The sequence below is a fragment of the Physeter macrocephalus genome, chromosome 6 (assembly GCF_002837175.3).
Source record: "Physeter macrocephalus isolate SW-GA chromosome 6, ASM283717v5, whole genome shotgun sequence".
Taxonomy (NCBI): domain Eukaryota; kingdom Metazoa; phylum Chordata; class Mammalia; order Artiodactyla; family Physeteridae; genus Physeter; species Physeter macrocephalus.
This window is the reverse complement of record NC_041219.1, coordinates 53,891,299-53,917,561: the sequence shown is the minus strand read 5'-3', so window position 1 is coordinate 53,917,561 and position 26,263 is coordinate 53,891,299. Positions and strand designations below refer to the sequence as shown.

General features: G+C 46.5%; 1 protein-coding gene across 4 annotated transcripts in view; it reads right to left on the bottom strand.

The window, feature by feature from the left end:
• DCP1B (decapping mRNA 1B) overlaps nucleotides 1-13,517 on the bottom strand; it is a 53,096-nt gene extending 39,579 nt beyond the window's left edge. For all 4 annotated transcript variants that reach the window (XR_003680200.2, XR_003680201.2, XM_024129203.2 and 1 more), the window contains exons 1-3: nucleotides 13,350-13,517; nucleotides 9,236-9,276; nucleotides 5,855-5,982 (exon numbers count right to left, since the gene is read on the bottom strand). Coding sequence is in view for 2 of the 4 variants with exons in the window: in XM_024129203.2 (XP_023984971.1) it covers nucleotides 5,855-5,982; nucleotides 9,236-9,276; nucleotides 13,350-13,502 (322 nt within the window). In the remaining 2 variants the exon portion in view is untranslated. The remainder of the gene's footprint in view (nucleotides 1-5,854; nucleotides 5,983-9,235; nucleotides 9,277-13,349) is intronic.
• Between the last annotated feature and the right edge of the window lie 12,746 nt (nucleotides 13,518-26,263).

The window sequence follows — 26,263 nt, the reverse complement described above, 5'->3', positions numbered from 1 at the left end:
ACTAGCCACCATTCTGGTTATTCTTCAAGTTCTGACTTCCCTCACCAATATGCCTGTTATTGTTTACTTTCAGAATCCTCAGGCTTTTTGGTTTTTTGTTTTGCATTCTGTCCAGAACTTTTCGTTGTAACCAGTGGGAGAGGTACGTCATTGTGAACTTATGCTACTCTGGCTGGTGTCGGAAGCTTATGCTCTTGTTCTCAGGAGCTATGAGCCACCCCAGGTAACAGGTAATGGAAGCCTGGGCTGGAATGGATGTGGGACTGGAAGGAGAAAAGGGCTGTGCAGACAGTATGGAGCTGAGACTTGGCAACAAGCTGGGAAGGCCTCAAGCTTCACTTTACCGTTACCACACACTAAAATGCATTTCATACAAGACCTAGCATTTTTTCTTTTTAATAATAACGCCTTTATTATTATTATTTTTGGCTGTGCCGCCCGGCGTGTGAGATGTTAGTTCCCCAAACAGGGATGGAACCTGTGGCCCCTGCAGTGGAAGCGTGGAGTCTTAACCACTGGACTGCCAGGGAAGTCCCAGGAAGACCTAGCATTACAAGCGATCTGTGACTATACATGGGCACTAGAAGTCCTCTGCCTCACTGCTAAGGAGGTTTTACTCTTGGCGTCTACACAAGTTTTACTCTTGAATTGATTGTCCTACAGAAATAACGCTATCCAAACAGGTGCTGTATTTCATACGCACATCATTATGTTAGTGTGCTATTATTCTTAGTTGACTTAGAAACTTAACCACCAACTAAAATATTGTTTTTATGAATGTATTCTGATATCCAATTATATTTTTATCAAAATAAAACATATCTATAATTTTAAATATCAAATACTGTAAGGTTTCATAACAAATAGCAGAACAATTCTCTAGCCATTGTAATCCTGATTACCACTCCCTAAAAGCAACCTTTTCCATGACAGTTATTTCTGCTCTCCATTTATTTCTCATTCAATTTTTTTTCTGGTACGTAAACCTCTTTTCCTATATATCATGTATACACTACCTCTCGATTCTTAAGAAAAATCCATTGAAGAGGATTTAGTTCTCTGACAATACACACACACTCTCACACACAAACACACACACACACTTTTCCCCATCCTTCCAATGTTAAGTATAACATCATTTCACATTTAGTGTTTATCATTTAATTACGATCAGCAGAGCCAAATAGTGTACTATGATTATATTTCCTTTCTTGTACAATACTTTGCTTTCCCAGGAATTAAGAATTGCCTCCTATGGTTTTTGTTTTTTTCCCCTCAGTTTTTAATGTTCTTATATCATTACCAAAATCACTGAAAAAGGAATTGTAAATGTCCCAAGAGATTCAAAGTCTCAGGTATAAATTTCTTCTTGGACATGCTTCCTGAAGCCTTCCATCTTCCTACTTTTAGACTGACTCATCTTTAGTTCAGTTGCATAGGGGTCATGATGGGACTCCTCTTTACCACTCTTCTCAGAACTCCTTTACCTCCAACCTGTGCTTGGATCCCCCTTTTCCTGGATGGCTTGTCTATCTGTCATAACAGCCCAAGTTATACTGGAGTAACAAATGACCCCCAAATCTCAATGGCTTGCAATGACAAAGGTTTACTTCTCATACACATTACAAGTCCATCATGGGTCACCTCTGTGCGTTCATTCCAGGACCAGGCTGACAGAGCAGCTTCTGCCTGAACACCACGAGTCATCACGGCAGAAGGGAAAGAGACGTGGTCGAACATGTATCTGCTCAGAAGTCACACGTACCACTTCTACCCACATCCCACTGGCCAGATCAATCCACACAATAATACTTGAGTCCAAAGGGCAACTACACAATATCCCCCCGGAAGGGTCAGTGGGGGAAGAACCAAATCGCACTGTCAAGTCCGACATCAACAGGGCAGAGAGTCTTCTGCAGGGCAGTAAGGTTAACAATTGTGAACAATGAAGCTGTCATGGCATGTCTTCCTCTTTCTCGTTTATGCCATTTTTTTCATGAAATCCACCCCCCACCCTTGTGGGTTTATATCTTTTTTTACTCCGTTACTGTCATTTCAACAGTTTCAGGAGTGTGTTCGATCTGCCACGTTGAGCCAAAAGTCTACCAACCAATCACTTGAAAAGGGAACTTCTAGCTCATGGTCTATTTGAAAGATGAGGACTGTCTGTAATTATAATTTTCATTCAGTGTACCATTTTTCATTATTTATAGCCGTTTTTCTCAGATCCTACAAATGTCAATAAAGAATTTAAACTGTAATTCTTTATGAATACAAAACTACCCAATATGGTAAATTCACTTTAGAACTGAGGAGTTTTCTAAAACAGCTTTGATCTAGGTGTCTTGATTTTTGCCTTTTCTGATTTGCTCTAAGCTCCAAGTTTATGTCTGCAATGAAATCAAGCAGCCCAAAAGAATTTCATTCTAATTCTGTAATCACAGACAATAATATATTCAACATGTTGGCCTAGCTCTGAAATCTACCTGTCACTGCTGTTTGTAACTTATCTTAAATATTATGATCTACTCGGGAAAATACAGTTCTAAACTATATCTCCCTATACCAAAATCTTATTTAGTTCTGAAATGGCAAATACAGCAAACAGCTGCTAGAGGCTAATAATACACAAGAAACAGTCAAATTCAGCTTTTTGTTACATAGCTTTTATTTCATATTCTCTCTTTCTAATAACGGAGATACAGTAGATTCTCAACTTAAAAAAAAAAAAAAGAAACTCGCTTTTTAACTCTGGACCGTACACTACAAGACTAGCATTTCTTAAAAGGTAAACCTTGCTCAGACCCATCACTCATGTGTTGGCACTTCCACTGCTTGGGCCTGGACTTCCGGAGCTAGGCTTTCTCAGTTCAAATGCTCTTTCCATCTCAAAACAGTCACAGAACTTGGTAAATTATGTAATCCCTTTAACCTCAGTTTCCTCATTTACAAAATAGGAATAACAGGATTTCTAAGGAAAAGTGATGAGAATTAAATAACCCATACAGGGCCTTGACATAGTGCCTGGGAGACAGTAAGCACTCAGTAAATGTTGATGGGTAAATATTTTCTATCCTAATTCAACAGGCACCTTATTTACCTATAAAGCTTACAGAGGTCAAATTCTATGAGAACCAGGTTTAAACACTATAAATCCTTTGCTGTAATAAAACCATACATTTTGTGTTTGGCCGAAATTCAGTTACTTATTATACATCTTTTTTTTTTAATTAAATGAAGAAAGTTTGAGTTTTCACTTCTTTATTTTGCTCTTCTAAATCCATACAATTTTAGAAAGGGGTAGTTATCTCCTCACGTACCAATTTTTTTAACCTAGTGAATTTAAAAAAACTCACCACAGACCTGTATCAGCTCTGCCTCTTGACATTCCCAACCTGGCCTATGACATATATTGGCCAAAGTGAAATGTCAGGACTAAAACAGGGAGATCCTTGACTCGACAGATCTCGAGAGGTAGACAGTCTTAAAGACCAGTCCTGAGTGAAGCTGGGTTCATTGTTCAAAGGATGATGAATGAATCTATACATCATCAGAGAATATGCAAACCAGATGCAATTATTCCATAGAGTATCAGAATTATTTAAAAACATTTGAGAGGTATCTGACACGCTGAAAGCACTGGAGCAAAACCTTCTGGGAACCTCTGATGTCAGAGACTCTGAAGAGGCTTTTATAAATAAACGAAATCCAAGTGACTATGGCTGCAAAGTCAAGAGGTGCCAAATATTAAGGAGAAAAGAAGCAAAGTAAACTCAGGAAGGTAAATAGATCCATTCCCTTCCACTCTTTGTTGTTCAACTGATTTCATTTGTCTTATGGAAGCTCCTTAGAAACATTTTAATACGCAGCCCAAAGGCTGCCTTCCATTTGCACTCATGTTGAACAGTGGAGAGAGCAGTACAGGCTGGTGTAGAAAAAGCAACGGACCTGAAATCAGAATGTGTGGGTCTGTCAGGGCTGCCACCTCCCTGACACTCAGTTTTCTCATCTGCAAAACAACAGGGCGAGTGTCTGCCCCTCCAAGCTGTGATGAGGAAGTGTGGGAAGATGAATGAAAACGCCTGGAACAGTGCCGTCTAGTAGACACATACGGTGAACCACAAATGTGAGCCACAAATGGAATTTTTAAATAAAAAGAAGCAGGTGAAATTAATTTTAATAAGACTTTTTATTTAACTCAATATATTCAAAATATTACCATTTCAACAGGTAAATCAATATAAGACTACTGAGATTTTTTCACATTCCTTTTTTTTGTACCAAGTCTGTGAAAATCGGTGTGTCTTTTACATTCATAGCTCAGAATGTAAAATACAGACCAGCCACCCTAGCCCGTGGGGTGGTACTGGACAGCACAGTCTGGAACCCAGGTCGGGCTGAGCACGTTTACTAGATCCTATCAGCTAAACCCTGTGGGACTGAGGAAGGTTATTTTTTAAATCGACCACATTAAAGAGAGTTTGTATTTTCATATCTTTGGTACAATACATAATATATAACATGTAATATTGTAATAAGAATTTAAAATATTATCTATACCACCTAGACTCAGTATTTATCCAAAATAAGGGCAACCAAAAATTATTATAAGCCACTAATATTCATTCACTTTATATTTAATTTTGTGGTTATTTTATTTATTAGGATTTGAGTTATATATTAATCTGACATAGAATCTAATAATCTCAAAAAAAGAAAATATAACCTGACATAACAAGCACACAAAAAAATTCGAACTACAAGCTACAATTGATTAAACTACACCTTCCAGCAAAGAAATAGGAATAGTAAACAAAATATTTCTCTGTATTACTAAATTTTTCATTTTATAGGACCTGCCATTAGAAAAGTCACGTTATATAGTTTTAATAGCTTTCTTATAATTTTTTTCTCGTAAAAATTTAACTTTCTAAATAGGATGACCACCTATCAGGACAACTTAGTTACATGTGAATATAAGTAAATATAGCATTAAAATGATGCTATATTTACTTCAGAACAATTCAATGGGGTTGAAACATTATATATTACTTGTATTACATTGCTAAGATAACGCTGAGTAGTACACAGAAGGCAAATTCTCGCATCTTGAGCTCAAAGAATGGGGTGGAAAATGCATGGTAACCATTTCTTAACTGCAAGGTCTTTCTGAAAGCCAGCACGGAGCACGTGCACACACGTTTTAGCAGCTACAGTGTGCTCTTGTGTTCTGTGTGGAGATGCTCCTGCAACTCCTAACGCTCTCATCCACTTTTCTGTGGGCCACCCAACAATCCAGCACGAGTGGTCAGATGAGATGCAAGAGTGAAATGGGGACAGAATTCTGGGCAGGCGATTGCCACCTCATTTCAAACCTGACAAGGACCATTTAGTTACTTAAAAGAACTTCAACTTTACCAAATATTATGAAATTCTTAAGGACCAAAACTCTTTGGACTTTGGTTTTCATTTACTACGTATGCAAAAGATGGTACTTCTGGAAGCAGGCCCTCTCCCTCAAGCATCTCATCGGATGCTCAGCCGAAGTGACACACAAGCTGAATGGCTAGTCTAGGTCCTGCAGCACCAGCGAGGTGCCTTCTGCGGCCTCCTGGCCAAGGACCCGCCTCCCCCAAGCCCCGCTCAGGCTCACAGCACAAAGCGGTCCAGCTGCAGAGGACGGGGTTTAAATGCTCACGTCAACACATTCACACTGTTTCCGTGTAAACTCTCCCGAGGAAGAAGCTATCCCGCCCCGAGGCGTGTGTTTCCCAGGCCACCCATGCTGACCCCTAGAGTCACTGACACTAAACACAACAGTCACACACAGTCTCAAACACACGTTCAGACTCACATCTGGCATTTCTGTAGAGAAGGAAGGGGTCCTGGAGCTGGAAATCCAGGTCTTTCGTGATGGGCTCTGTCCTATTCTCCATGCTCAGCCTGTTCATGATGGTGAAGCCGTGTTTCGGAGAAGCAGACCTAAAGGTCGCCAGGGGCGGGGGGACACAGAGACACGCCGTTCAGAGCAGAGCACTTCCAGGACGGGGGCATCCGGACACGCCTTCAACCTTTCCGCCCCTTCACCGTGGGCTGCACCAATGTGCGCGACGCATACGGCATGCCGGCCAGGCTGGTGCTTTGGTAAAGTCCAGCCCTACTTACTTAACTGTGTGCCTATGTACATACACACTGCTTGTTTCCCTACCTACGCTGTAAGCTCCTTTAAGGCAGAGATGGTAACTACTGATAAAAAAATTACCGACAGACACCTTTAAACAATCTTGACCATTAATACAGAGCGTATATCACAATTATAGAAAATGTCAGTGTTGGTCTGAAATTGAAAGCTGTGTAATTTCTTAGAGAAATGATGTAACTCTGGTCAATGAACTTATGAGGAGATATAGTATAATGAAAAGTTTATACAATTTAAAGCGAAGAGCAGATATTTAGTATTCTTCAGTGTTAGGCAAATAGCTTCATAGATAAGCTACTACAAAAATTTTTATCCATAAAACTGTGCATTTAGCAACTTTTTATTTTTAATTTCATTCAATAAACCTTCAGTGCCTAGTCTCTGTCAGGCAGGAAGAACCCAAATCATAGAGAAACTAACAACTACAAGTGCATCTGTCTACCCTTGGGGGACAGGCCAGATACCAACCCAACTGTGCAACTTCTGCTGACAAACTGGAACGCACATGCTCACACACTGAAACGGAAACAGGCAGGGCCACTGATTTAATCTGGGGCACAGGGTAACAAGCCCACAGAAATGCTGTGAGCAACAGGAGAAAAGGGGTTTATAGCTCAGTTTTATTTCACCTCTAACCACTTGATTTACTACCTACAGTTTTCTTATGAGACTTCTAATTTTAAAACTGATGGAAGGCAATCCTTGCCTAACTTATTTTACTAAGTGGTAAAGTGGTGCTGGGCATATAATGAATACCAGAAATAATCATGACGATCATTTCAACTTAAATTCTGGGGAAGAATGAAGAGTGACTTCCAAAGATCTCTGTCAGAGGGTCCTCTGGAAATCACCAGTGGGCGTAACTCTATTACAGAAAGACACGGGAGGAAACAAAGACATAATTTTTAAAATGGGATTAGGTGTTTTTATACAGAATCAGAATTTGATTCTTCCAGTGTTTCATTATTACAACAGGCTTTCACCCCTCTAATGGTACGGTAACTACACCATCTCACAATTTATAAAATAGACTCAGGGGATACCAAGTGCTCTAAAGCAACATCTGTTAAGTCAAAATACATCACTGGCAGTTCCATTACCTGTACCCAAAACTCCCTTGTGATTTCCATGAGCTGTCTGTCATCCTCCACCGAGGAAAGACCTCAACATTCTAGAATCTGGGATCGGATGTTGGGGCTGGGGGGCGAGAGGGATGGGAGAGAGGGTCCTGCTCTTAAGGAGTGAGATGTGGGGAAGAGATTAAGGACTAGGGAAGGATTTGCTTCTCAGTTTAAAGGTTTGTTTAACTGACAGCTCCATGAGGAACTCAAGAGTATATTAAGAAGTACTTGAAAATACCAACCTACGTTTGGCTTTGGTACAAAACAGAAAATACTTGCATAATCTGTTACTCCTCTGCATCAACAAAAGAAGACCCTACTAAAAATGATCTCCCTTCCACTCCCACCATTGCCTCCTGCCCACCCTCCACGCCAAACCTGCCCTGGGCCGCAGGGGCCTCTGTGTGCTGCTCTAGTTCTGCCTGTCTCCGTGGTGACTCTTCTCTGCATCCTGCTGACCCTGAAACCCAGCCATTAGCCCCTCGGCTTCTCTGCTGATTCCAACGACCAAACTAACGATGCTGACACCTCCACACTCTGTGCCTCCGTCCCTGCCCTGTCCCGAGTGCCTGGTGCCACCACTGGAACGCCCTGCCATCACCCCAAAATCACTATTTCAAAATAAAACTAAAACTATCCTCAAGCCAGGTTCTCAACCTCCCATCTTTCCATTCCGCCAATGAGTCTGTCATCCTCCCTGTTTTCCATTTCAAAATCTTACCAGTACTTTAAAAGGTCACCGCCCCCCGCATGCAGTCTCCCAATGAGCCCTCCCCACTTCACCTCACACCTGCTCCGCCACCACCGTCTTCTCCATGTCTGCATAATGCTAGCACACCGACTTTCCTGCATGTTCTGTCATCACTTCTTTACTCCCCCACTTGTAAACCTTCAATGGCTCCCTACTGCTCAGAAAACAGATTTCAGCACTTCAATCTGATATTCCAAGCCAGCAAAATCTCTTTACTCTCACCGTCAGCTTCTAACTCATGCCAACCGATACACACTCTCCACCCCAGATCACTGCCCTCACTGTGCTATGACACGGGGCCCCTGCCTCTGCCTCCGCAAGGTTCAGCTCCTCCTCCCGCACTTGGCAGCTCTGTAAAGCCTCCCAGGGCCACACACGCCCGCCCACTCACTGCTTATCACGGGCCAACTGGCACGGGGGTAGTCTATCCACACTGTGGTTTACCTTCAAAGGTGAATGTGTGTGTAAAACAGATGAGCATGTGTGGGGTGGGAAGGGTTTGTAGCAGGCCTCTGTATTACATCTCTGTAACCCACCGATGGTGATGGGCCTCAGCTATGAGATCTTACGTGGATGTTTATGTGAATAAACAGCTTAGCTGTGAAGACAATATACATACTACACATCTCTGTGTGCATGTGTGATATTAACAACAGCTGATAAAAATAACCCAAAAAACATGAATTTATTAAATCTATCCTGAAACATACTCCATTAGCTATACAATGGAGGACTAAGAGACATCTTAAATTTCGGATCACGCTTCTTCAGAGTCAAGAGGTGGGCGTGACCAATAATGCTCTCCTCCAAATGCTGGTTAAATAATCTAACATTCTTACCAGTGTACTTCTAGCTCCTCACCAATCCATTATACTCAAGCACTTTGTACCATTCATTTGAATTAAAGAATCGTTAATACTGCTTTTATAAGAACACGAAGATTTAAGTTCGTCTATTACTGAAGTTTACATTATATTATGAAATTAGTATTCATCACACCACACAGATGACATTATTCAGTATTCCCTACCTTACGTCAACTAATAACTTCAAACTAAGTTCTTTCACTTCTCTGAAATAAAACTATACTTGAAGGGTGACACAACAGAGCTAAGACATGAGTGAAACACCATCGGTTTCTTTATGAAAGTGAAATACTCTTACCTTGTGTAAACAAATAAGGTTCCTTCCACGTCAGTCTTTTCCTAAAAAATAAAAACAAAACAAACAGCAAAACATGTATATTCTGTTCACTAATAGGAAACACTCACAGAGGTCAGAGAACATAAGCATCTTAGAGAACAGGAATTCGATCAGTTCTAAGCGGGGTCAAACCTATGTAACAGAAGGGTAACTCTTAGGGAAAGGAAAGAGCAGATTTTCTGCCCATTGTGACTCTGCTGCTTAAGCAGCAGGAAGCATCCTCCTACTGTCATTTACAAACTAAACCAGAGTGCTGTCTTCCCCTCTGACCTGGGGACACGGCCAGCCGCAGAAACCACCGCTGTCTGTACTTCCTTCTCCTCCTCTGTTTTCTGGTTTCCTTTTTTCTTGTCGTATCCTGTCACCTAGGAGAGCAGCGGACCTGCCGATTACTCTGACTACTACACAGAAAACAGCAATGCTGCTGTAGTTTTCAGACAAACTAATTGCCTATTTGATGTGGAATATTTAGAGTCAAGTCTGATCTTTGAAATACAATTAGACAGAAACATTACCAAGCTAGGACTCAAGAACTCTGCCTGAGAGGGACTGGGAAAGTTGTAAACTTAAAATGATAAACTATCATTTCAGTTCACTGGGAAAGGCTCTTTTCCATCTCCCCAGGCCCTGATGAAAATGTTCAGCTTAGTAAAAAAAAAATTTAAGTACCCGTTTGTCTGATTAACTAGTAATCAGACTATTATAACTCAGAATTTAGAATTTATCTTTGCTATTTACGTGGTTTAATTTCAGCATTCTATTTAACCTCTCAATATTTTGTTATTTATATCTCCATTAGCAAAGTCATTCAAAATTTAAGTACTCTGTAATTTTGGTGAAAAATACTCGCTTTAAGAAACAAAGGTATATTAAAATGATGATTCTGAAAAGGCACACAAAAAAATTGCAAGCATGATCCTTTACATGCTTGAGTAATTTCATCATCCTTAAACTGTATTTACTATTAAGTGACCACTTGCTACGAGGACAAAACACTTTTCTGTCTTCCAGTATTTGACCCTGGACTGTTTCATCTCAGAGATCCTAGTCAGGATGTTTCTGTGGATCAGCACACAGAAACCTAACAGCCTTTGACTTGTTTCCTTCCTTCCTTAATGAAGTAGTAATAGAAATTACCTGTTCCTTAAGGAAAATCCAGAATCAGAAATGTAAAAGCCATTCTTCTCCTGAAATTATTCTCTAACTCCAAATTTGCCATTCTTTTTTTTTTTTGGCGGTACGCGGGCCTCTCACTGCTGTGGCCTCTCCCGTTGCGGAGCACAGGCTCCGGACGCGCAGGCTCAGCGGCCATGACTCACGGGCCCAGCCGCTCCGCGGCATGTGGGATCTTCCCGGACCGGGGCACGAACCCGCGTCCCCTGCATTGGCAGGCGGACTCTCAACCACTGCGGCACCATGGAAGCCCTAAATTTGCAATTCTTAACTAGTTTATAGTTTTGTGTCTCAGTTTCTCCACTGAAAAGGGATAACTTACACCACGCAGATCTTTGCATTAAAAACATATTTTTCATCTAAGGCTCTATGACACCTAAATAAAAAGGTCTTTGGAAATGTAAATTCTGGTCTATTCTGGCTGAAACAGCTCAAATTCACGCATTTTCTTTGTCCCTCCACAGTTATTCAGGGGTAACCAGATTTTTTTTTTTCTTTCTGGGCAAAGCCCAGGTTTGGGGTTTTGGGCAACAGTTAAAGCAAGATTCTATTAGCTCCTCCTCAGGTCCTGCAAGTAAAGAAAACTTTTTTTTTTTTTTAAATATTTATTTATTTATTTGGCTGCTCCAGGTCTTAGATGCAGCATGGGGGATCTTTCAGTTCTGGCACGGGAACTCTTAGTTGCGTCATGTGGGATCTAGTTCCCTGACCAGAGGTTGAACCCAGGCCCCCTGCATTGGGAGTGCAGAGTCTTAGCACTTAGACCACCAGGGAAGTCCCTAAAGAAGACTTTTATGTTAAAGTATTAGTTCACAGTTCTGGAGGATTTCAGCTTTAATTTTAAAAGTACAATTTAATGATTTAATATTACACTCTTATAAAAACTAACAAGTGCTAAAAAATTAAGCAGTTCAAAATTTAAAATAATGAAGTAGAGTGTAAAATAGTGCTAGTTTGCAAACTACTGGGACTTGGCAGATTACCTGACACTTCCAAAACAACGCAATCTACATCTGATTATTCTGTTAAAATAATGAAAAAGTAAATCTCCATTTACCCTCTAAATCTGCCTTTCTCAATCATATATGTAGCATCTGAGTCACCTAAGAAGCTTTCAACAAATATCAAATGCTTGGGCCTCATATCCTGAGATTTTTGATTTGGTGGGATGCACTTTTTAAAACTCCAAATGATCTTGACTCACAGAACTTAGAAAATCACTGGCTAGAAACAAGGGGAACACTCCCACTATCAGGCAGCTTCTCAAGCTCAGCACCTTTGACATTTGGGGCCAGATTAACCTTTGTCGTGGGGGCCTGTCCCATGCACCGCAGGATGTTTAGCAGAATCCCTGGAATCTACCCTCTGGATGCCAGTAACGTGGTCCCTCTCCAAGCGACAACTAAAAATTTTCTCAAGATCCTGCCAGTGTGGCCTGGAAGCAAAATCGACTCCAGTTAAGAACTACTGCTCTAAGGGTTGAGAGGTGAAAATACCACCAGGGTTAAGACACACTGGTGTTTTGGGGGAGTGGGATTTCCTGGCAATGGGAAGTAGGTCTAGTTCCAAAATTCCTACTCCAGTACTGACATAATCGTTCTTAAGCTTCCTTAAAGCAGCTCATTTTCTGTCCCCGCTTCATTCCTTATTCCTCCTGCTGAATGCCTTAAGTTAGCCTTCATCCATATTCAGTGTAATAAGAATTCCCCTCCTTTACGTCCCACCTGCATATACTTTCTCTTCTGTTCTTAAGCATGTCCTGTACACTTTTATTAGGCTTATGGACAAAAGCTCCCGTTGTGGTGGCATATGGAGACGCGGCACCAATTTGTTTGCCCCCAGCAACTGCCCTGCAGCTAAACTAGGTCTCTGTCTTTTTCTTTCTCGGCTACCACAGCCTTGAAGATGAGTACTTTGAAAAAATGACCTCCTAAGGGATGAACTATGCACTGTCTGAAAGCAACAAGTCCAGGAAGCAGAAAAACACAACTCCTGTAAATAATGCACTGTGCCACTTGTGACTTCCGATGAGGCTGCAGAAGGGCAGCCTCTGCAACTATGGTTAACACGTGGCTCAGAGACCCTGTCTGACGCCCGTAGGAAACAACCGCTACTCAAGGGGAACCTCTCCTGTACCCTCTCCTGTTAACTTCCTGTTAACAGAAGAGGGTAACAGGAGGTAACCTCTCCTGTTAACTTCTCAGAATTCCCCAGACTCTCGGTCGGGTGTCAAGTCAGTCCAGAGAACGACACCCCCCCCATCCTCATCTCTACTACCGAATTTCCTCAGCAGAATTAGGACATCATGCCTTTGGCGCTTTTCTAGAGCAGTATACAGCCGCACGTAAAATATCTGTATTTTAAAAGCTGCCGTTGAAACTTGTCCACCTCGTCGCTCAACGTCCTGGATACGAAGACCCGGGCGACACATATGCCCCCGAAGACTAGGGAGACATAGCTAGGAAGCGGCGCGCTTCCTCTCCCGGGACCTCGCGGGGCAGGTGTCCCCACGTGCCTCCATTCCTGCCTCTTTTCGGTGAATTTCCTCGGTTACGAACTTAGGGCAAAGCTGTTCTCTTCTCTCCCATGTTAGGACCTACTTCTCAGTGTCTTCGCTTCTGTGAGTGGTTTTCGGGTAAACTTTAATGACCGGCTGCGGAAGGAGGTAGGGAGGCCCCGTGAACTACTGGGGCTGTGTCCCGTCGGGGGGCTCTCCTAGCTGACCGCCGGGACGTGCCGGAGCAGGGTGTCTGACCCGCTCCGCGGGGCTGAGTCCTGCCCGCGCTCCGTGACTCAGTTCAACGCGGCGGGAGGTGCCCGCGGACGCCGGACCCGAGCGACCGCGGGGGGGACCTCCCCGCCCGCTCGCAGCCCCTCCCCGGCCCCGCCTGCCCGCACGCACCCACTCGTTGGCCCGGTGGCCGAAGGTGTACAGGGCCACCTGGCTGGCCACGTCCACGATGCGGCTGATGTAGGGGTCGTGGCGCCGCAGGGCCGCCAAGCTAATGTCGCGCCCCTTCCCAGCTGGGCAGCCTGCCGCCGCCGCCGCCGCCATCTTCCCGCCGGTCCGCGGGGCGCCGCAGCCCTCTCGGCAGAGCGCAGAGCGCGCAGGCGTCACTGGTCGATGGCCGCTCCGCGCCCGCCCGCGATCGTTGCCACGGCAACCGCAAGGCGGCCCCAGCGCGGTCCTGCGAGCGTCCCGGGTACCGGACCATCGCTGGACGCCGGGCACGTCTGCTCCTCGGCGCTCCGCTGTCAGACCTGTAGTGATAAACACGCCTCGAGCGTGCGTAACTGAACAGGGAGGGAACTGCGATTTCTCGTGCGCGGACGCCGGGGGGTTCTTCAAGTGCAGTCCTCGACGCCCTGGCGGCTCCGAGATCCTTTCAGGGGGTGTAAGGGTCAGAACCGTTTTCGTGACAATCCTAAAACTCACCTGACTCGTGCCCTGTGCTGACTTTTGCACGAATGCTGCAAAAACAACGGTGGGAGGAAGTGCAGGAGCCATGCTGTACAGGCCAGTGTCACTTGACAGTGTACGTGATAAGGCAGAAAAATTAATTTTATTACATTTCAACCTTTTGGTACACTTTTAAAAATTCTGTGTGAAAAAAAGAGGAAGAAATCACAGAGCACGTGACCTGAACACGGAGCTGCCATACTTGCCTCCAGGAAAACACTTGAGTGCTTAAGTCGCAAGCTGAGCTAGTGTTTTTATTTTCACGGAACACTACTTTTACTTGAAAGAAAGATGGACAACCTATGGGTATTCAGACAGGCATTTGACAGACATTTTTTAGAAAATAAATAACGTGCACCTGTCACTTCCAGGAAAACAAAAGGGGTAATTATTGTCACCACTGATAATTTTTGAGCTTTCAAGCGAGAATGAGAAGTTTACAAAATGTGTATCCACTGTCATGAGCTTGGCAGCTTCTCAATACTTAAAGTCTTTTCTGATGAGATTGCTGGGTATTTGGAAAGCCTGTGATGAGGGAGTTCCTCTTTAAAACTTGGGAGAAAGGTGAACGTTGATCACTCTGGTACATGCATAACTGGATGTACATTTTTGTTAAAATATTTCAATAAAGCTTTAAAGTTTCTTTTATATCTTTGAGCCTTGGAGTCTATAGGCAAAGTTTACCTTTTGATAATTTCAGGGAACATAGACACACCCTAGTTGTCTCTCTAGTACTTGGTCCAATGCCTTGTGCTGAATAGAAATTTGTAAATGCCGATTCTAGTGAACTCAACCATGAGTTAGTCGAATTTACTCATTAAATATCAGCTTTTTAAAAGAGCTCATGATTTACAGAATATTGAGATCCAAGTTGGCGTGAAAGAGCATACAATAACAAGTCCTGATCTTTCAGAGTTTACATTCTAAAAAAGATAGAAAAAAATGGAAAGGTTTGTTTAATTTTCCATGTTATAAAGAAAACAAGAAAGAGAAGGGAAAAGACCTTGAAGATTAGAGATTACACTCAGAAAAAGAGGATGTGTAATTATGCAATGGCTTCAGCATTGCAATGTTGTTTATCTCCTGGCCCCAGAGCTTTGTTCTTAAAGAACAAAAGATCTTAAAGATCTAACCTTCTAGGATGAAGAGAGAGTTCTGCCTAATTTCTACTTTAATAATCTGTGTTTGTAAAATCAGGTCATCATCACTTATCCAAATATACTAAGTTACAGGCTTTTTATTAGTAAAAGGCCATTTTTAAAAAATTGGCGTATAGTTGTTTTACAATGTTGTGTTAGTTTCTACTGTACAGCGAAGTGGAGTTCCCTGTGCCATACAGCAGGTTCTCATTAGTTATCTATTTTATACATATTAGTGTGTATATGTCAATCCCAGTCTCCCAATTCATCCCATCCACCCCCTTTCCCCCCTCGGTGTCCATACATTTGTTCTCTACATCTGTGTCTCTATTTCTGCCTTGCAAACCGGTTCATCCGTACCATTTTTCTGGATTCCACATATATGCGTTAATATACGATATTTGTTTTTCTCTTTCTGACTTACTTCACTCTGTATGACAGTCTCTAGGTCCATCCACGTCTCTACAAATGACCCAATTTCGTTCCTTTTTATGGCTGAGTAATATTCCATTGTATATATGTGCCACATCTTCTAAAAGGCCATTTAAAATGAGCGAATTCTTTTAAAATCCATATAACTTCAGTTTTCACTGGCTTCCACAGTGTGGTCATACTTACCCTGTGTTTCCAGAAGCCTCATCGTGATAACCTTGAACAAATATTGGGGTCTTTGGGTTTCATGATTATTTTATAATTGCCATAATGAGATAAAATATGTGCTAACAGTTGGTGTTACAAAGTTGTATACCACAATTTAAAACAAGTTATAGTATGATTTAAAAAATAGTGTCTGGGTCCAGGATGTTTATGCCATTGCAATGACTAGGATAAAATTCACCACTTAAGGTAATTGTAAGAACACAGTATGTTTAAATTGTTTGGAAATAGATATAGAACTGGAAAATGTTTGGTTTTGTAGCCATGTATGGATGTTTGTATACAAATATAAACTGACTTTTTATGGCACGATTGTCTAGAAATGTAAATACACAGTCTGCGTTATTAGTACTCTTTTCTTTACTGTGTAAAGGACCTCTAAGTTTTGCATTTGTCCGGTAGTAGAAAGTATTGGAATGGAGGGGAAGGAGGAGCTTCCAGGATGCACCTAAGAGTTTGTGATTCTAAAATGGCTGAAACAGCCTCTGATGCCCTGCTGGTGCTGCCTGTATGAATGGCCCTTCATGCTGGGAATTTTATACCAAATGGTGACAGAAGTGGACAGTTAATGCCCTCTTTCTCCCAGCGGAGGAAAACGGTTTGAAGCTGTGTGTTATCAATTGTTTTCAATGCATGGTTTGTTTCTTTTTGAAGCAGCAGAGCACAGCAGAAAGGGCACCCCCTTGGAAAGGGAAACTAGTTAAACTTATTTTTACCTCGCTTGGAACTTGGGGATCATAATATCACAACTTCACAGGGTAAATGAGATCAAATGAGGAGAAAATGTACCCGGAAAAGATTTGCAATGTGTAAAATGTTCTGCAAATGAAAAAGCTATTACTGTTATAATTATCATCATCATCATCATTATTATTATTTCTAATAGAAGCCCGGAAGGGATTCTTCTTGTCTAATTACCCAGCCAGAGCTCAAATCATCTCAACAGAGTTCTGCATAAGTGACAAGGAACACTTTAAATCCCAAGGCGGTTCATTCGCAATATTTTTATGTGGTGGAGGATGCGAGCTAAGACATATTTATCAGGAGCTCCACAATTAGAGGAAGAAATGGTGTAGGAAATATAGGTCAATGTTCCACGAGATCGCAAAGGGGTTAAGATGTGAAACAGTCCTCAGAGGCACTTGGAACGGAATGAGAAGGGGCAGATGTGGGGAGGGGAGAGGCCTGATGGGTGGGGATAGGAGGTAGCCTGGAGAAAGGCTTCGAACGTCTCCAGTCTGGGCCCAGCAGCTGCCTGGACTGAACCTCTGCTCGCCTGACCCAGAAAGGGCCCAGATCTCTTCCGAGCGGGGACCATTCTTGCATGTTCTCTTCTGATCCCTGCTTGCCCCTCTCTGCCAGTCCCATACGATCTAGTCCTTCCAGGCTCATTGTCGGGGCTCAGGTGGAGGCTTCGGGGGCCTGTCAGACCCAGCCATCTTAACAAACACGGAAACGATGATGAATAATGTATTTAATGTGTCTTGAAATCAGGTCAAGGGAGCAGCCTGTGAAGGACTTTGAAATGTTATATCAAAGCTGAGGGCTGAATGCTTTAGCCAAGAAAGAGAAAGGGCTTTCTTCTTTCCTTGGTTGTTTCTTGTTCTCAGAGGAAGGCAGTCGTGTTGGGAGAAAGGAATGTTTATCCTCGCCCTCCTTCACATGGCCTCCTGCCAGAGTGATTGGCCCTCACTGCAGGATTTTTTTTTTTTTTTGGCTGCATTGGGTCTTCGTTGCTGTGCGCGGGCTTTCTCTAGTTGCGGCGAGCGGGGGCTACTCTTCGCTGCGGTGCGCGGGCTTCTCATTGCGGTGGCTTCTCTTGTCGCGGAGCACGGGCTCTAGGCGCGCGGGCTTCAGTAGTTGCAGCACACAGGCTCAGTAGTTGTGGCTCGCAGGCTTAGTTGCCCCGCGGCATGTGGAGTCTTCCCGGACCAGGGCTCGAACCTGTGTCCCCTGCGTTGGCTGGTGGATTCTTAACCACTGCGCCACCAGGGAAGTCCCCTCCTTATTCTTTCTAAGGAGCTTTTACGTCCTTCCCTGCGTCTCACAAAGAAAGCCATGGTGGTCGCCCATCCCAGCCCCAATTTCCCTTTAGTGGGGGCTGAAAAGTCCAGGAGTAGCTGGCTGGGTGTCCACGTATGGAGATTCCAGGAGCCCCCTTTTTGCCCTGGCTTGATGTTGGGGGTGGAGGAGAGCCAGGGGTAACTCCTAGGTATTACAGTTAGAATCGTCACCCAGAAAAGTGGTTTCAGCCACCTCTTTGTATGAAGAAGCAGAGCTGGAGGGCTGAGGTCACCCCGGTCAGAGGAGAGAGAGCCCAGGCAGATCCTCCAGCCCGGCTGCCTCACGATTGCTGGAGGGCATTTAAACAGGACTAGCCGTGGCCAGGGCCCAGGCAGACTGCTGCATGCAGCCGTGAGGTCCGGCCTGGGAGTCTCCTCAAAGTGGTTCTCACTGCAGCCTCTGTGCCAAGGCCGAGCCCCCCCCACCGGGTTCGAATCTGGCTCAGCTGGGGTGGGAACTTGGGCAATTTCCGTATCCCGTGTAGACCTCAGCTTCCTTCCCTGTGAAATGAGGTTCTTAATGATACCGACTTTGTAGGATTGTTGTTGAGAATCAGACAAAAAATACAAGCATCTGAAATGTATCAAGTGCTTAATAAAAATAAGTGACTGAGATGTTATTTGTTAATAGCAGAACAGGATAAGACATCAGGCTCCTGACGTCCGGGCAGCGCTCCTTCCAGCATGGCCATTTCTCAAGGCCTATGGGGATGAATTTGGTGTAAAATGGGTGCTTTGCCCTTTAAAATGACATCAGTGGCCTTGTTCCTTATTCCTTATTTTCAAGGCCTCTTAAGCTTCACTCTATTTCAGTGTTTCCTGCTTGATATAATTCATTTGCTTATCTGCTAATTCATTTGTTCTTTGAGTTGACAAACAGCTGTTGGGTGTCTATTAGGTGCCAAGTACTACCTGAATATCATCAATATAACAAAAAAATTAAATATAGACCCTGCCTTCCAGGACCTTAAAGTTTAATGGAGGAGAACCCCTAAAACAAATGATGGTACCATGTACTTATTATGACAGTAGGTTTGTAAAAAAAAAAAAAAAAAGTTCTAAGAACCGTTTCTAGCTCTCCAGGCAATCTGGGAGACCAAAAAATTATTTCAGTTTTGGTGTTAACTAAGGTGTCGTACTCTGGCTTTCCCCTACGACATTCTGATTTAATTGAGATGGGACGTGACCTGAGCGTGGAGATTTTTCAAGCTCCCGGGTGATTTTAACGTGCATCAAAGTGTGGGAACCACTGACGTATTATAGAAGCTTCCTGCTCATTAAGGATAGAACTTGGGAAGGACAGACTGGAGCCGGCATCTGGCTTCGCCTTTGGGATTTGACAGTGGGGTGCACTTGAAGGTTTTTAAAGGAGAAGAGACACGGAAGTTTCAGAAAGACTATTCCGGCTGCAGTGTGGGAGTGGGTAGGGCCGGAGACAGAGTAATCTGTCAGGAGAAGGGATGATGCCGAGGCCTGAACAGGATGGGTGGTAGGACCCTGATGCTCAGTCTCAGCGGAGACCCAGGCACAGGGTGGTGGGTGCGCAGGGAAAAGGAGTCCCGGCAACTGAGGTGTTTGCTTCTGCGGGTTTGGGGCCTTGAGATTTAATTACTGCCTTCTCTGTAAATATCTAAGGAATTCGGCTGATACTCACGAGGTCCGTCTTTAAATGAGGGTGGCTCGTTCAAGAGCTCTCCAGCATGTATGGGTTTCAGAATGATACAGAGATGAATTACGGGTGGTGTGGCTGCTTACGTGGATCCAGTTACCTGGATAATGGCCAAATATCCGCTTAACATCGTGATGTGGAGATGGCTGTTTCTGGGTTTCTTTCCCCTTACCTAATGCTTCTAGTCATCAGACATAATTTTACTGTTGTTAGGTCTGCGGAGCTGACGTGAGTCTGGTGGCGAGACAGGTAGGATTCATTCGCCTTGAGCTCCCTCACATTCAGTTGTCAGTCGAGTCCTGAAGCCGACTCATTCCGGGGGAGAAGGAGGCTCTTCGGACGAGCCTGGCTGGAGCTCCCGTCTCGGCCGGAAGGCTCAGCACAACTTAGACAAACCATCGGTCACCTTCCAAACGGACACAACACAGCATTCACGTCCCACCAAGAGTGAGGTTCCGAGTACTTGTCACAGCCCTTTAACGTGTAAAGACCATTCTGGGCTCGAGGGTCTGCAAAACCAAGCCACCGGCCAGTCTGCAGACGCCTGGCCTAAACAATTAACAAAACAACACATCAAGGGCAGATGGGTAGCATTTGCTGATTTCCCTGCTGTAAATACTCTCGCTGTGACTTGATTTCAAATAGCGACACGAGCCTGGCCGTACGTGGGGTCGCGGGGAGACCGGGGGTCCAGCGTGGGGATGTGTTTCCACCACACAGATGCGATGGACTAAACAGAGAACAGAGATGACGGTAAAACGCAGTAAAACGGTTGAGAAGTGATGAGCTTTTGAGTATTTCTTCCCTGAGTCTTTAATGTAATCTACTTCATCGTAAGCTTACAGAATTCAATTTTGATACTCTTGCTTTTTTAATTAATTAATTTGGCTGCGTCAGGTCTTAGTTGTGGCACGCAGGATCTCCCTTGCGGCGTGTGGGCTCCAGAGCGCACAGGCTGAGTTGCCCCGTGGCGTGTGGGATCTTGGTTCCCTGACCAGGGATCGAACCCGCGCCTCCTGCATTGGCAGGCGGATTCTTAACCGCTGAGCCACCAGGGAAGCCCCCAGAATTCGATTTTAAGGCTGGCTCTACTTGACAATCGGGTCACACAATTTCTGAAAATTTAACAAGCTCCTCTCAGAGCCGGTTCAAGTCGGCCCCCGCACACCTTTTCTAGGAAAAGGGAAGTCAGGGTGTGGAGAGGCATTTGGGGATTAAAGCGAAGGGGCCACGAACCACGACATTCAAGGCCATGGACGAACAGCCACGCCGTCAGTTGGGACGGAGCCAGGCCTGGCGTCGCACAGACAGTGGTGCTGTTGCAGAGGGAATTCGGGCCGTCTGTCTTAACAAGCGTGACTCGACTAATTTGGGAAGAGAACTCAGTCCAGTTCGACCCACACCTGGCAGGGACAGAGAACTTGACTTAAGATGTGGCAAATCTGATTTTAAACACACTGTGCCTGAATGTCCATGTCAATAGAACTACCAGGTAAGACAAAGGCAGAGCCTTTCCCTAACCATCACGCCGGGGTTTCTGTCCTAACCTAGATCTCTTACCAACACGCAAGCAGTGGTCCCAAGGCCCTCATTTTAAGAAATGCTTAACCCTCCCTTGAACATTGCCTAAGGAGGGAGTAAAATCTATCCCCCTCCACTGAGAGATGTGATTCCTGATTACTGAAGGGACAAGAGTAGAGGCTAGACTGTGGGTCCCTGGGTCATTATTTTGGCTTCCAACTGTGTGAGTCTAAATGGAGTGGGTGGAGGGTCGGGTAGGAAGGAAGGAGGAAGGGGAGATGCTGAGGTTGAGGTGCTTGAGGATGGTGGTGGAGCGGGGTGACCTCTAGGTGACGTGTTCTTTGTGCGAGGGGACCCGTTAACCAGAGCGCTGATTGATTTGCTCACGGATTTTTTCCTTTTTAGTGCGAGTGGTTGAATGGGCGAGAAGGGAAGGAAGGGCTGATTTGGTGGAAGGCCATGGAGGGAGTAAAATTAGACCTTGTGGCTGCAGAATAGAAACACTGAAACCCCATGAATCCACAGCACCTCGAGAATGGAAGGGAACTTGAACGCCATCTACCTAATACATAACTTTGCTCTGCATCTTGACAGGGTGCTTGTTCAGCCTCCTTGGATGCCCTTGGAGACGGAGGACTCATTACACCATCTCAGCGGGTGGTGTATTAGAAAGTTCTTCCTTGTATAAAATCCAAATTTGCCTACTGGGATCTGACTTCTCGGGCCCACACCCAAGTCTTTCACAGAATAGTTCCAAGGCTAAGTACAGAGACAGCCACACATTGACCGTTTTTCCCCAGTAGTGAAAGTATTCCTGGACACTGAGCTCACAAACGCTCCCTGATCACTGATCACCACCCAGTGCCTCCTTCATCAGCTGGCTTCCACCAGGTAGCAACAATAATAGCTGATAATAGCTGGTTGGGCGCTTACCACAGGCCAGGAGCTTTGTATGTGTCGTTTCCTGTGTTGTCACTTCTGTCCTACAGCCCGGGAAGCTGAGGCTCAGGGTTCACATAACGTGCTCAGGGTCACCCCGGTCATAGATGGAGGAGCCGGGCTTTGCATGCAGGTGGCTTGGATCCAGAGCTAGAGAACCTAACAAATAAGCCACTCTACCCGGTAAGGAAGAGACCGTTACAGAAGGAAGGTAGGGTCCACCTGGGGCTGGCTTCGAGGACGTGTAACTTGTACAGTCCCCCACCTAGAAGGGCTCCGAGCTTATTTCAATGCTCTGCCGTCCCCGTCTTGAAATTCTTTATACATTTTGAACAGGGAGCCCTGCATTTTCATTTTGCACGGAGCCCTGAAAATTATTAACTGGTTCTGGGTCTAGCGTGGAAGACAAACGATCCAGCTGACGAATGAGCCGTGTATTTTGGGGGCGGGTGCAGGCAGTGCCCTGTGCGTGTGACAGTCGGTGTGTTCTGGGGTAACCAGCCGCTCCCGTCGGGGGCTCCCAATCTCGCCACCCGGAAAGCCCCGCGGGCAGCCGGCGCCCAGGGTGGGGCTTCGGGGCCAGCCGCTGCCTTGTTTCTTCGATATTATGCTTGGGGCATGTGCTGTGTTCCGGCAGGGATATTTTTCCGTTTCGGGGTTTCGTTACTTCCCACTCCTTTGACACTGTGTGTTCAGTCACGTGAAATTTATGGGCACATTATAGCAGCTGACAGGAACGACAAGCCTCCAGGGTTTCCCCAGGGGAATGTGTACCTGCCGAGCGCGAGCTTCCTTGGGAGCCGACGGCACCTTCCTGGCTGGGCCTGTGGCGGGTGCCAGGGGTGCGGGCCGGGGCGCGAGGCTCTCGGAGACCCTCCCGGGAAAAGCAGCCGGGAGAGGTCACGGCCGTGCTCCCCTACGGCCGCTTCCGGTTGTCTTAGGAAATCCAGTTGAACAAACGTGTGCCTTTCTGAGTCCCTGTGGCTCAGCCCAGGGCTACCAGCGGAGAAAAGGGCCAGGGGACGTGCAGTGACGCGCGTCCGCCACCGCCCTCTCTGTGACGTCATCGCCTGAATGACGCTTCCCTGCCTGTTAGATGGTGGATTCCTTCCGACGGGCGGGAGGTGGCTTGGAAAGAACGCTGGGCTGAGAATCAGCAAAGCTGGGCTCCCGGTAGCTTCATCTTCCCCCAGTTTAGAGAGGGATTGAAGTAGGCGACTTTCAAGCCCTCACTTCGTATGCAGCTCAGGGGTTTTACGAGGCTTCATATTTGGGGAATGGCCAGACGTTGAGCCTGAGTGTCCTTCTCTTGGCCCAAACTGCACAGGTTTCCATCCACGAAGAGGTGTTTTCGTGGGTCTTTACCGCACCTTGAGGGCCGAGTCCCAGCGCTGAGGAGCCTGCCCAGGCAAGCGGGGGGCGAGTGAGGAGAAGGTTCCAGAAGGGGTTGCTCTCCTGAGTTCCCACTTAGGGCCTGGAGCCTGGGCTCTGCCTGTCGGGTGGGACCCACCTGGGGGCTTCCTGGGGTCAGGCCCCCAGCCCTCTTCTTCGCTGCTGCCCCTCTGCCCCTGAACCGTTGTCTCTTCACCGTGTGACCCCAGACGGCTCCCGATCGCGTTCACAGTCCAGGCGACAGGACGAAAGAGGGGAGCTGGAAGCAGGCTGCACCGCCGCCGCCGTCTCAGCCCCACGACCAGCCCACGGGCCTCAGGAAGAGGGGGAACGTCTCCTCGCTCTGGGCAGCACTGCGGGGCGCGAGCCAATGCATGCTGCGGGAAGAGCCGCAGCCGCTGACGTGGCTGCTCAGGTCGGGATGTGACTAAGACGGGCAAAAGGTCGGCTGGGAGACCTCTGTGTACCTGAGCGTGTGAACTCCCACGCAGTGAAGTGGGAAGGCCGAGGCGGGTCACGGCCGCGACTGCCCATCCCTCCCCTGAGCCCGTGTGGCTGCGGCGTGACTCTGGGCCGGCCGGTGTGGGCCCCTCCGGACACCCCGCGGGGGCTCGCGTGGACGGTGCTGGGATGTCGGCGTCTTTCTTTACAACGCGTCTGACCAGGCCTCAGGCTTCATCAGGTCCCAGTGTGGTCCCTCGCCACGGGTTTCTATGGAAGGCTGCTTAGCCTCCTTCTGACACCCTCTGCGAAGCGCTGCGGCGTCCCGTTCCGCTCACCTGAATTCTCTGCTTCTCTGCTTCTGTGCTCGGAGGGAAGGGAAGGGCCGCCTTTTGGTGGGAAGAGTTGCTTCCTACTTAGAGCAGAAAAATGACCCCCAGTGGCGGGGAAGCGTGGTCTGTGGTTCCCTGTCCCCTGCACCACGTATAAGGGCTGGTTCCAGGCAGCAGGGCGGGGCCGGTGCTGTCTGATCCCCCCGAAGGCCACACCTGCCGGGTGGGCAGTGGGGACGCCGGGGGGGCCTGAGGGCCTCTGGCTGTGAACGTGGGGTGCGCGTTTCCTCCTCACTGTGCTTTTCCTTGCTGAGGACTAGTTCACTCTCAGCCTCCAAACACAGTTCTGGGGTTGCCTTATATTTAGCCTCCAAACGAGGCTTGAGCCTCCCTGCCTCCCTTTTCTCCCTCTCATTCCCACCTCCTGGGATGCAGTTCTGTCGTCTGTGTTCTGATTCCAGCCCTCCTTCCTCGTCCGCGGGAGACTGCCCCAGACTCCTGCCTCAGCACGTTTCCGACACGTGACACGTGTGGATTCTCCCCTGTGGGTCTTTCCTTGATTGAGCTGAATGATTACTGATCTCTGTTGTTAAGTACTTAACTTCACATACTTCTGTCTTCCTCTCTCAGTTAGGTTGTAAGTGCCTGACTTCTTTTTTCCCCACACTTATCACTCACCTCCTGGGCCTGTGGGTACCGTGCCGGACGCAGGCTGACAAGCCATGCCCCTGTCCCGTGCCTCCCTAAGGTAACCGGAGAGGGAAGGACACTCCTGGTAACAACAGAACAAAGGCTCACTCTGCTGGGAGACGCCTGTGCAAACATCTTGAGAGGCCAGAAGGAAACCGGCTGCCCGTGCCGGGCGCTGGCTGACAAGACAGCCATGCCCCTGTCCCGTGCCTCCCTAAGGTAACCGGAGAGGGAAGGACACTCCTGGTAACAACAGAACAAAGGCTCACTCTGCTGGGAGACGCCTGTGCAAACATCTTGAGAGGCCAGAAGGAAACCGGCTGCCTGGGAACGTTGGACAATTTCATGAAGGAGCTGACATTGCTAACGGCCTGGTGGGTGGAAGGGTCCAGGGAGCCAGAGCGTCGGTGTCCGTGGTTTGAGGGGGAGGAGGCGGAGGTCTGTGTGCGTTCTGGTGGAAAAGGGGAAGAGGAGCAGGACGCGGGGCCGAAGAGGTGAGGTGCGCGAGATGCTGTAGCCCTTAGAGGCTCTGCTGCAGGCTTTGGATTAGCCCACAGGTGATAGGGAGCCTTCGAGGTTCTTAGGCGGGGAGGAGCGTGGTCACAGCTGCGTTTTAGGATGGTGATGTTGGCTTCAGCGTGAGAAGCAGGCTGACGGGGTTGGCAGTGAGGGCCACAGAAAGGCCGTGGCGGGAACGCGCGAAGGAGCTCGTCTGAGATGCCCAGCGCACGGCACGGCTGCTCGGCCGGGCAAGAAGCTCCAGACGTCGCGGAGCTGCGGCTGCTTTGCCTGAGGCCGTGTCCCACCTCGTATCTGATAAATCTCCACTGTGATTTTAAACACTGTGAACCAAGGATGTACGCTTCCGTGAACGTTGGACGTTAACTCCTGAGATTTAAACAATGTCGGTCAGGGTTAGGCTTAGGGTTAGGGTTGTTACTATTTTCAAAAGTTGATCATAAAGCTTCACGTGAGGGGTTACTGCCCAGTACAAGATTTTGCGATGTTGACAAGCAGCCTACTTGGTGCTCAGACTAGTTTCTTACTAAGGATTATTTATTGTTTTATTTCTTTACCTGTGGCTAGAATTGCATTTCGGATGGTCTCTCGGTGTGCCACCTGGAGGGGCCCTAGTCCACACTCCCTCTTGATTCGGTCATGAATGATCTCAGTATGTAACTCTCCCATACCACAAAGGATAGTCTGGTTAAAAGAGGAAGAAAACAAAACAAAGATCAAGGAAAAAAGTATGTTTATCAGAAAATACTAATACAGATATGATATCAATATATTTTATTTTTCGTTACTTGCAAACTGAGGTTCTTCTGTAACTTTTTTGGCTCCTACATCAAAACACTGTTTTTAACTTTTCTTTTTTTTTTTGCGGTACGCGGGCCTCTCACTGTTGTGGCCTCTCCCGCCGTGGAGCACAGGCTCCGGACGCGCAGGCTCAGCGGCCACGGCTCACGGGCCCAGCCGCTCCGCGGCACGTGGGATCCTCCCGGACCGGGGC